This window comes from Pristis pectinata, chromosome 5 (genome assembly GCF_009764475.1).
Source record: "Pristis pectinata isolate sPriPec2 chromosome 5, sPriPec2.1.pri, whole genome shotgun sequence".
Taxonomy (NCBI): Eukaryota; Metazoa; Chordata; class Chondrichthyes; order Rhinopristiformes; family Pristidae; genus Pristis; species Pristis pectinata.
The window spans coordinates 98,771,791-98,784,190 of NC_067409.1; the positions used below are offsets into that span (position 1 = coordinate 98,771,791).

Below are 12,400 nucleotides of genomic sequence, written 5' to 3' on the forward strand. Positions count from 1 at the left end.
TACATATGTAAACCATATGAATTAGGTGTGGTCACCTGATCCCCTTGAGCCCTCCCTACTGTTTAACAAGATCGTAGGTAATCTGACTGTAAACTCAATTTTGTATTCCCACGGTAATCTTTATCAAGTATGCAGTATATCTATTTCGGCCTTATAAATATTCAAAGATTGTTTCCACTGGTCTCTGGGGAGAAGGCTTGAGGCGCTGAGTGGCCTTTTCCTCTCCTAAGTCATATGTCTGTTTGTTCAGTGACTACTTCTAAAAGAATTCCAAAGGCGCTGTAATTGTACCGGCCTCTACCACTTCCTCCAGCAGCTCATTCCAGATACTCACCACCCTCTGTGTGAAAATCTTGCTCTTCAGACCCCCTTCAAATCTTTCCCCTCACACCTTAAACACATGCCCTCTAGTTTTAGACTTTCCTACCCTGGGAAAAAGACTGTGGCTATCTACCCTATCTATGCCCTTCATTATTTTATAAACCTCCATAAGATCACCTCCTAGCCTCCTCAGCTCCAGGGAAACCAATCCCAGCCTTTCCAATCTCTCCTTCTAACTTAAGCCCTCCAGTCAAGGCAACATTCTTGTGAATCTTTTCTGCACCTTTTGTAGCCTACTCACATCCTTCCCATAGCATTGTGACCAGAACTGCATACAATACTCCAAGTGTGGTCTAGAAGTGTAACATGACATTCCAAGCCTTATACTCAGTGCCTCAGCCAATGAAGGCAAGCATGCCATATAGATACATTCATCACCACCCTGTTTCTCTGTGTTTCTGTTTTCAGGGAACTATGTACTTATAGCCCTAGGTCTCTCTGTTCAACAACGGTCCCCAGGGCCCTGGTTTAATTTAACAAAATGCATCATTTTGCACTTGTCTGAGTTAAATTCTATCTACCTTTCCTTCACCTGCCTTCCCAGTTGATCTAGATCCTGTTGTAACCTTAGACAACTTTCTTCACTGTCCACTATATGGCCAATTTTGGTGACATCTGCAAACTTACTAATCAGGCCACCTGCATTCTCATCCAAATCATTCATATAAATGACAAACAACAGAGGATCCAGCACCGATCCCTGCGGCACACCACTGGTCACAGGCCTCCAGTGTGAAAAACAGCCCTCCACTACCACCCTCTGACTCCTACCACCATGCCAACTTTGTGTCCAATTGGCCAGCTTCCCCTGGATCACATGTGTTCCTGACCAGCCTAACGTGCACAACCTTGTCAAAGGCCTTGCTAAAGTCCATTTGGACAACATCCACCATCCAGCCCTCATTAACCTTCTTGGTCACCCTTCAGAAAACTCAATCAAATTCATGAGACGTGATTTCCCATGAACAAAGCCATGTTGACTATCCCTAACCAGTCCTTGTCTTTCCAAATGCAAATAAATCCTGTCTCTCAGAATCCTCTCCAGTAACTTTCCCACCACTGATGTAAAGCTCACTGGCATGTAGTTCCCTGACTTGTCCTTGCACAAAATTAGCCATTCTCCAGTCTTCCAGTGCCTCATGAAGATACAAAAATCTCTGCCAGGGCCCCAGCAATTTCTTCACTTGCTTCCCACAACATCCTATCCACCTTTATGCATTTCAACACTTCTTTTGTAATGTCGATATGTTTCAGAATATCACGATTCTCTTCCCTGAACTCAGTAGCTTCCATGTCCTTCTCCATGGTATATACAGCTGGGAAGTATTAATTTAAGACCTCACCGATCTCCTGTGGCTCCACACATACATCTTCAAGGAGACCTATTCCCTCCTTAGCTACCCTTTTGTTCTAAGTATACTGACAGAATCTTTTAGGATTCTCTAGAAGGCAGTAACTGCATAATGGCAGTAAATGGGCTTTGTAACTGGAGTATAACCTCCCTACTTTTGAATTTGATTCCCATAGCAACAAACAATAACATTCTGTTAACTTTCCTAATTACCTGTTATATCTTCATACTAGCTTTTTGCATATCTTACACAAGGATGCAGATCCTTTTGTTTCTCAGAGCTTTGCAATCACCTAATATTTAGATAATATGATCCTTTTATTGTTTCTGCCAAAATGTTCCATTTTACATTTGCCACACTATACTCCATTTACCCAGTCACTTAATCCATTTATATCCCTTTGTAGCCTGCCTGCATTCTCTTCACAACTTACTTTCCTACCTTTCTTTCTGTCATGAGCAAATTTAGCAACTACACCTTTCATGCCTTCATCCAGGTCATTTATATAACTCACCATGATCTGAACGGGCCCTAAACCTCAGCAGGCCACTATGGAATCCCCTCCCAGTTAAAGACAAGGGTGAGAGCATTGGAAGCATAACAGACCATTCAAGAAAAGTAATTTATTGTCAAAAAACAGAAAGTGCTGGAAACACTCTGCAGAACAGGGGGATATTGTGAAGACAGAAACAGTGTTAACATTTCAGGTCATTGTCCTCTCATCGGAACCTTTTCCAGTGCTACTTCTGCAGGCTAGCAGACACTGGACAGAGTTAATATTGCCTCGGCTTCTGCTTGTCAACAGTAGGCAGGAAATTACCAGACTGAAATCAGAGGCAAACATTGTGCCTGGTTGGGAAGAACTAAGTCCCACCCTGTAAGACCTGGTAAGCTGCAGAAGGTGGGCCTTGTTAAAGGAAGAAGAAGAAAGGGGAGTGTATGCTGTGAGTGCAACCCTTGATGTTAAGGGCTGGGCATTAGATATTTGGTTAGCCTCAGACTTACAAGAGTAGAACGAGGAAGATTGTCAAGAGTGCACTGGAATAGTCACCTCCAGAGGTTACTGAAGCATTATGAGGGTTTTAGCAGCAAATGAGCTGAGGCAAAGGCAGTGTCACATTGTGTTATGGAAGTGGCTCTTAGTGTAATTTTATGTGTTGTTTTGCATAAACTAAATGCACAGTCTTGCTGAGTGACTGCGGTTGTACCACTAGCAATATATTACAATCAAAAGGCTGGTTCAAAAGGGTTTTTTTTAAAACACAGATTGTGGTTAGAATCATAATATCTCTGCCAAAAACCACTGTTGATGCAGCAAACGTAAATTATTTACACAGGGAATTCAATAGCTGTTTGAGAAAGAGGAATAATAAATAGTATCAGGAGCCAGCAGGGGAATGAGATTAGACTAGCCAGGACCCTTGGAGATAAACACTTGATAGACATGATTGGCTCATAAGACTCTATGGAGTCAATTTATTTTTTTTTAATTATTTTTGCCTCTGGGAGTAACACTTATTTCATATTGAAATCCTAAGTCTCTATTCCCTCTGGCATTTCAATTGGATTTTTTGAGACAACACTTAGGGTTGAAGTAAGGGTCTCTGCCCAACAAACACAGGCCCAGTGTTACACTGACAGCAACAATGGGTACAGTCCAAGACTTGCAGTCCCAATTTCCTGTGCTTGATATCCATTGTGCCAAGGGATGCCCAAGGCCGCCTGCAGCCATTCTTGGGCACTGAACCCTCCACCCCACCACTCTGTGATCGGGTTTAATCATCCTTACACCCTCTAAATAACGAAGGGTGAACAGAGGACCAGGCAGAAGCAGGCACTTCCAGCAACAGAATGGAAAATGATTTCCTACTTGCCTAATTCTTATCAGATCTTGAGGTGACAAGAGGAAATGAAATAAACATGCAGCAAATGACTGTTCACTGCCTGAAGGGAGAGTAGTGGCAGATTCAATCGTGGCTTTCAAAGTGAAAATGGACAATTGTCTCAGCTTCAGCGACTGAGGGGCAGTCTGTAAGGAGTTTGCACTTCCTCCCTGTCTGCCTAGGTTTGCTCAGGCCTACTGAGATCTACTCATTGGTAAATTAACCATAAATTGCCCCAGTGTAGGTGAACGGGGGAGGGAGGGGGGAGGTGCAGGAGAATTGGGGGAAGGGCTGTGGGGGATGGGGGAGGAAACAAATGGGACGTGTGGATGGGTGTTTGATAGCTTGGATACGATGGGCCGAAAGGTCTGCTTCTGTGCTGTACGACCCTATGACTCAATGACCATGACTTGAAGATAAATAGCTTACAAAGCAGGAGAGATCTTTTATTAATTAATACTTCAGGACGAGAGCATCCTGGGGAATGCCAGCAATTATTGCCCATCATCAGTTGCCCTTGAGAAGGTTGTAGTGACATGCCTTCTCAAATCATCACAACCCTCCTGGTGCAGGTACTTCCACAGTGCTGTTGAGGAGGGATTTCCAGGATTTAGACATAGTGAAGCACAGAAGCACAGGAAAAGCACCTATTTCAGGAGCAACAAACAATCTGCTGGAGGAACTCAGCACTCTGCAGCATCTGTGGTGGGGAAAGGAATTGTCGACATTTCAGGTCGAAACACTGCATTAAGTCTCGTCGGTATATTTCCAAGTCAAGTTTCCATGCACCTGAAGCCTCGCCTTCTCGGTAGAGATCATGGGTTTGGCAGTCGCTATGGGAGTTGACCAGGCGAGTAACCATAGTGCATTTTGTAGATGATATGCCCACTCTGTGTCATGAGGCCAGTTCAATAGGTCTTTCACAGGGCTGCCAAAAGCATGAAGGCACAAATGGTCATGGTAGTGTAGCGGTTAGCATAATGCTTTACAGCACCAGCGACCCGGGTTCAAATCCGGCAACTGTCTGTAAGGAGTTTGTACGTTCTCCCCACCTCTGCGTGTGTTTCCTCCGGGCGCTCCAGTTTCCTCCCACATTCCAAAGACGTACGGGTTAGGAAGTTGTGGGCATGCTATGTTGGCGCTGGAAGCGTGGCGGCACTTGCGGGCTGCCCCCAGAACACTCTACGCAAAGATGCATTTCACTGTGTGTTTCAATGTACATGTAACTAATAAAGATATCTTATCCTTCTGTATTATTCTATAACTCTATGATAAAGAGACCATGAGTGGAGATATTACTCCTCCAAACTACATGGGGAAATTCACGGTCCCAAATGCTTCCCTGTCAGTTACCTGCTTACTGAAGAGGTCTTCCTGGGGTGATAACTACTGTTTGCTGAGTTCCCTATCCTGCCCGCTGGTCACAATTTTTGAGTGGCCAGTTGGAAAGTGAAATGTAGATAAAGCATTAGCAGAATACAAGGTGCTGTTCTTCTAGGTTGCGTTTGACCTCACCCTGGCAGTAGAGGAGGCTGAGGACAGACAGGTTACTGTGGGAATGGGAAGGGAATTAAAATGGCCGGCAACCAGGAGCTTCAGGTGGCCATTGCGGACAGAACGCAGGTGCTCGGCAAAGCCGTCACTTAGTCTGCACTTGGTCTCATTGATGTAGAAGAGGCCACTTCAAGAACACTGAATGCAATCCGTGAGGTTGGAGGAGTTACACCTCCTACAGTTGAAGGGAAAAGTGCCTAGGGAGGGGGAGGGATGGTTGGGAGGGCTGAGCGAACCAGGGAGTCATGGAGGGAGCGCTCCCTGCGGTAGGCAGAAAGAGGTGGGGAGGGGAAGATGTGACTGGTGGTGGGATCTTGTTGTAGCTGGTGGAAATGTCGAAGAATGTGTGCTGGATGCGGAGGTTGGTGGGGTGAATGGTAAGGACCAAGGGAACTCTATCCCTGCTCTGTCTGGGGGAGGCGAAGTGAGAGTGGGAAATGGAGCAGATGCGGGTGGGAGCTCCATCTCACATGCCCTGAAATGGAAAGCCTCATCTCGAGAACAGAGGCAGATAGAGAATGCAGAGGAAAGGATGGCATCCTTACAAGTGACAGGCTTGGAGTAGGTGTAGTCTAAGTAGCTGTGGGAGTCAGTGGGTTTGTTGTAAATGTCAGTGGATAGTTTGTCTCCTGAGATGGAAAAAGAGAGATCAAGAAAAGGGAGAGAGGTGTTGGAAATAATCCAAGTGAATTTGAGGAGAATTGGAGAGTGTAAGTTTATCATAATCATGTAGTGCAGTTTATTGAGACTCGTGAAAATAGGCATGACACTTGTAAGGATACGAATCCTGTTCCTTTCAAGGTATTTCTCAATATTTGCACATGAAGAACCCACTGACTTTGAAACGTCAGGAAACAATACTTGCACAAGGAAGTTTGGAAACAGAAGCAATTACCTGGGAAACATGTCTTCATCGTAAATGACTTTTAACTGCTTTCTGCAGGTGCAGAAAAATGAAGAGTATTGTTAAGAAGGTATTTTCTTCCTTTTCTGACTTCTCATTACAAGGTATTCAATCGAGCGATCCACCGACCCCACTAGATCCTTCTACATTGATATCGCTTCAGGAGCTCTAATGACTGCAAAATCACTGGACCGAGAACATCTTTCTTGGCACAACATCACAATCCTCGCAATGGAAATGAGTAAGTATCTGGTTGGTGTTTGGCTCAAAATCATATGCTCTTTTCATTGCTGATGTTCTGTTTAATTAAGTTGAACTTGCCAAATGGCAAGCAAGCCAATAAGGACAGATGGGGCAAAAAATGTATGGGAGAGGGTGAAACAAGCCCAATTTTCAAGGAGCCTTTTGAGCTTTTTTAAAATTCATTCATGGGGTGTGGACATTGCTGGCAAGTTATTACTCATCCAGAAATGCCCTGAACTGTGGGGGTTGCTATCCCATTTCAGAGGGCAATTTAAAGTCAACCACATCGCTCTGCATCCAGAGTCAAGTGTTAGGCAGACCAGGTCAGGACAACAGATTTCCTTCCCTATCTGTGTGAATAAACCAAATGGGTTTTTGTAACAATCTGGTAGTTTTGTAATCATTGTTACTTGTAAGTTTTTAATTCCAGATGTATTTAATTGGATAAATTTCATTTCTCCAGGAACTGTGATGGGATTTGAACTCCCCTCACTGGGTCATTTAGTCAATGCTATTAGACTATTAATCCAGCTAATTAACAGCTTTTCCACTATACCACAGAGTTTGCAATAATTAACAATCATTCAATTTCAATAGTAAAGCATGGGCATGAATAGAGTGCTTTTTGATTGATAGTTTGCAATGTGACTGCATTGGAAGTGAAAGCCAATGTACTTTCAGTGTAATGTGCCCTTTAGAGGAGCACATTATATCCTTTTTAATGATGTTGTAGCGGTTGCTACCGCGGAATAAAACAAGACTCTACTCGGAGGATTGCCAAACAGAACTGGTTTATTTTCCCGCCTTGCACGGGCCCTTTAAGGGAGAATGTTCCCGCCCAAAAACAACCGGTAATGACGTAAGTCCTACGTCATCAGGACTTTCCCGCGCGCGGGTTCTCCCCGTCGCTCGGAAAGATGAGGCCCGCCGCCATCTTGGGCCTCGTCGCTCCGACGCCGCGCGACCCGACTGCCGAGCCGGTTCGCCCGACTAGACGGTGAGTCGCCACAATGTCATAAATATCATACAGCACGGAAACAGCCCCTTCAGCCCACCATCCGCACCAACCATTAAGCACCCATTTACACCTGTCCCATTTTTTATTCTCCCCACATTCCCATCAATTCCCCCCAGATTCTACTACTCACCTACACACTAGGGACAATTTACAGAGGCTCATTAACCTCCCAACTGGCACATTTTAGGGTATGGGAGGAAACTGGAGCACCTGAAGGAAACCCATGGGGTCACAGAAAGAACACGCAAACTCCACAAGGACAGCTCCAGAGGTCAGGATTGAACCCAGATTGCTGAAGCTGTGAGGTAGCAGGTCTACTAGCTGCACTACAATGCTACCCATAGTGGCCTGGATCTTCCTGTTATATTCAGCACAAAAAAAACTACCACTATTTATCAAACTTATTCTGCAAAAGCAACTGCAACTTTGGGATTTCCTTTCATCCAGAGTTTGAAGCAGAAATTCCAAATGTTGTCAGTGATTCAGTTCCCTTCTAAAGCCTACACCAATCTGTAGCCTTTGCAAGGAGATCACTTGAACTGATGAGAATTTCAGCTATTCACAAACTAGTGCTGGGGTGAAGTTCTCTGGATACATTTTGCTTGTTTATCTGAAATCAATAATTGAAACAATTATTCTTAGGTATGCATATTGTAATTTCCACACATGAATATCACAAAAAATAAGGATTTTTAAGCTTTTATTTTTTTGAAATTATTTATGATTATAACTTTAATCTTATGTGTATGTCCCAATCTACATTAAGCATTCGATATAATATTTAAATAGTTGTTGAATAATGGGATTTTTTGCTTCCTGGTTTGCTAAATGTGAGGGCTCTTTAATGTGATCGGTTGTTAAGCCAGCTTGATTACATTATACTACATGGATGCTGTTGAATTGACATCTGACAGCAGCATTGGAATAGGGGAAGCTCTCTCCACAGGAAATGTTCGGTTTTCATTGGCATCTTAATTTGAGGTCAGCAGTGAGCATATTACTATGTAACTGACATTAAAGTCAAGATTACTAATTTGCAGCTGGTGGAAAATCTTCTGTTTTAGAAACAATACAGTGAAATTTATAAAATAGCGTTCTGGCACACGGCTATGCACAGCTGTCAAGATTAGCACATTCCAAACAATGCAATAGAAATCAGTAAGCCTAGCACTGGGAGGATTGATTAGTAACATGTCCCCTTACGCCCCTTGTGGGGCAGCACTGTAGTGTAGCGGTTAGCATAACGCTATTACTGCACCAGCGAACTGGGTTCAATTCCCACCACTGTCTGCAAGGAGTTTGTACGTTTTGCCCATCCACGTCTGCGTGGGTTTCCTCCGGGTGCTCTGCTTTCCTCCCAATTTCCAAAGATGTACGGGTTAGGAGCTGTGGGCACGCTATGCTGGCGCCGGAAGAGTGGCTACACTTGCGGGCTGCCCCCAGCACATTCTCAGTAATGCAAAAAGACGCATTTCACTGTGTGTTTCAATGTACATATGACTAATAAATAAATATGTTATCTTACATGCTTCTGAAGCTAAAGGCCTCATTCCACAACAGAAGCAACAGTTTTCTCTGTCTCTTGTTGCATGACATGTAAAACACAACGGCTCAACAATCAAATGATCAGGCAGGATTTCTTAACTTGAGAGGACTATGGCTTCATGAGCTTATCTTTGTTATGTGTAAAAAGGCTCATGTTGCCCTCACACAACAGGAAATTGCAACATCACAGCCTTCTAATACATGTTGTGGCTGGGCGAAACTGTTGTGTGCTGGCAACATGACACGTATGTGGGTTTCCAATGCCTGCACAGGAGAGCCAGGACTATAATGTTGAGGTTATTTTGATTCCTGAGACAAGTTATGTTTACTTGCTGTACATAAAAAGCAAGATTGCAACTGTGGCTTAGAGGATGGAAGAAATGCTTCTAAGCCAGAAGACAGTGGGTTCAATTCCTGAAATTAAGGCCCTCAATCCCAGGGAGGTGTTATTGTTCAGGTAAAATGTTAAAGTGGACTGATGTCTGTGTTTGCAGACGGGAAAATTGTGGGGAGGTTTGGGGTCACAGGAAGTGAACAGAAGTGTCTGCAAAGTGGTCACTGTGTTTGGTCTCCCTAATGTAGAGGGGACTGAATAATGAGCAGTTTTGTGAAATTAGTCAAATAGTTTACATTCCCATTTGTAAGTGTGTTTCCTTTCAGAGAATCCCACACAAATTGGGAGTGTTTCAGTCACAATTAAAGTTCTCGACATCAATGACAATCCACCAGAGTTTGTGAGGGATCATGAAGCATACATCTGTGAAAATGCTAAACCTGGTCAGGTAAGCAAGGGGAAGGGTCTGTTGCTAACATATTCACCAACCTTATGCAATTTGAATTATGCAGCCGAGTTTATAAAACTGACTACATTATTTCTTCACAAGACAACCTAATATTTTGTTTAATGCAGGGAAATGGTTTGCAGATTTTGTATGCAGGATTAATCTTTAAGACCACAGTTCTGGTACATAGAGCCTTTTCTCTTAGGAGCTCATATCTGGAAACTGCACATTCACAGAGCCATTCTGTCCATGAACAGAGAATTGTTGGCCAGGCGCTCACGGTTTCCCAAGTATTGCACCTAATGGGACTGCAATCACAAAATAATTTATATCTCGGAGACACAAGAAATTCTGCAGATGCTGGAATCTGGAGCAATACACAAAAAGTGCTGGAGGAGCTCAGCGGGTCAGGCTGCCTGACCTGCTGAGTTCCTTCAGCACTTTTTGTGTATTGCCTTTATATCTCAACCGCTGGATAAGGCCCAATGTCACATTATCCTGAGTTTTCCTTCTGGAAGAGGGAAAAAAATAGATCTATGGGGAAAGAGGAGTGGAGTGGAATTAATTGGATTGTTCCATGAAAGAGCCAACACAGACATGAAGGTTGAATGGCCTCTAACCATGCTGAATCTTTTTGTGTTTCATTGACTACTGCTCTACTCTCTATACACACATGACTGTGTGGCTAAGCACAGCTCTAACGCCATCTTCAAATTCGCTGATGACACCACTGTTGTTGGACGAATCACAGGTGACTCTAGTGATTTGGGTTTTGCCGGTTGGTTCAAGAACCGGATGGTTGAAGGGAAGTAGCTGTTCTTGAACCTGGTGGTGTGGGACTTCAGGTTTCTGTACCTCCTGCCCGATGGTAGATGCAAAAAGATGGCACATCCCAGATGGTGGGGATCTTTGATGATGGATGTTGCCTTCTTGAGGCAGCGCCTCCTGTAGATACAACCAATGGTGGAGAGGGATGTGCCTATGATTTATGGGGCAGAGTCCACCACTCTCTACAGCTTCTTAGGCTCCTGCGCATTCGACTTGCCATACCAGGCAATGATGCAACCAGTCCAGATACTTCCAACAGTACATACGTAGAAGTTTGTTAGAGTGTTCAATGACAAGCTGAACCTCCTTAACCTCCTCAAAAAGTAAAGATGCTTCCTTATGATTGCACCTATGTGCTGGGCCCAGGACAGGTCATCCAATATGTTAATGCCCAGGAATTTAAAGTTGCTGACTCTCTCCACCACCAATCCCCCAATGTAGACCGGCGCATGTTCGCCCTCCTTCCCCTTCCTGAAGTCAACAACCAGCTCTTTAGTTTTGCTGACACTGAGCGAGAGGTTGTTTTTGCAGCACCACTCAACCAGATCTTGTGCAATATGATAATGAACTGGACTTTGACTTTGACTTTGAATCCCTTGATTCCGACTTCCCCTTTCTTGTTTACAATTTAAAATTGAAAGTGCACCAAATCTTCATTAAAAAAAAAGCAAACATTCAAAACTAGATAGGAGAAATTTGCCCTTAGTTGCCGGTGATATTTGAGTGCAAGTGAATGGGTCACCGCATGCACTCATCTCCCCACTTTAGTTCCATTGACTTCAAAGAATGTATAGAGGTGAATATAATCAGCAGCTGATACTTCTAAACACTATGTAGCACCAGTGTTCAAAGATGCATTTCACCTTTTGTTTATAAACTGCTACATATTCATGACAAATACTATGAATGCACGTTGTTATCTTCTGATACTTATTGACAGAAGATGTACTTGTTCAACACACCTACTCTGTCAATTGACTGCTGAGAAACAGTTCATAACCAAATGTTTTAGCACCCTTCACATTTGGTTGGAAGCCACCAAACCAGATGTGGCACTGCCTTTGACAAGTTGCCCAAGGGATTGAGTTCCTCTTCAACAAATACAATGCTTTCCTTATTCCACTAATGAAAGCGAAGGAATCGGGACCTCTTGAGCATGCATTTTAGTAGGTCATTAATCTAATAAAACAATCTAGATTTTCTGCCACTTCTGATTAATAGAGAGATTCCTTCCTTTCAGAACAATATGTTTGCTTTCATTGCTTTTTCAAAAAAAATCTTAATTCGGAAAGAAACTTGAGGCTTGTGCTAAAATACTAAATGTAATTAAGAGTTAGTTACATCAATCGGTATGATACTCAGCTACACAGATCAGAAGACTGTGGAATCAGTTGCAGACCTTTCCTATCTTTGTAGAACTTCATCAGCACAACAGTTGGGGTCAGTGCCACAGGACTGGAAAGTGAGGAACCATCAGCCAGGAGCTATTGGCCATACAGCAAAGAGTGTGTGGGCATTGGGTATGGATGGGTTTAGGCCCAGTTCTAGTTCCCTCACTGGTGGATCAGTCGATCAGCAATCTATTTCTGTGTCTGAACATGAAACAAGCAAGAAGGAAGCAATCAGCACGTGTGCTGACACATCCTAGCAAGAACTGTTGAATCCTGCAAACTGGTGATTGGAGGAATGCAACTGAACAGGAGTACAAATGAAATTGTAGTCTGGAGAAAGGAGAAACTAAAAAATGCATAGTTGTATTAGTTCTGAAATTTGAAATACTCTGCCCTTCTGACTCTGTTATTTCATTAATGTAACTCTATTGTAATTCAGAGCCAAGAGTGCAAAAACCTGGGAATCAAGACCAATAAGGATTAAATATTGAAGTAACACCAAAAATACACACATCTCTG

At 43.4% G+C, this 12,400-nt stretch overlaps 1 protein-coding gene across 4 annotated transcripts in view; it reads left to right on the plus strand.

The window, feature by feature from the left end:
- LOC127570751 (cadherin-20-like) overlaps window positions 1-12,400 on the plus strand; it is a 153,011-nt gene that overhangs the window by 124,333 nt on the left and 16,278 nt on the right. For all 4 annotated transcript variants that reach the window (XM_052016558.1, XM_052016557.1, XM_052016560.1 and 1 more), the window contains 2 exons: window positions 6,179-6,315; window positions 9,541-9,662. In XM_052016558.1, the coding sequence (XP_051872518.1) occupies window positions 6,179-6,315; window positions 9,541-9,662 (259 nt within the window). The remainder of the gene's footprint in view (window positions 1-6,178; window positions 6,316-9,540; window positions 9,663-12,400) is intronic.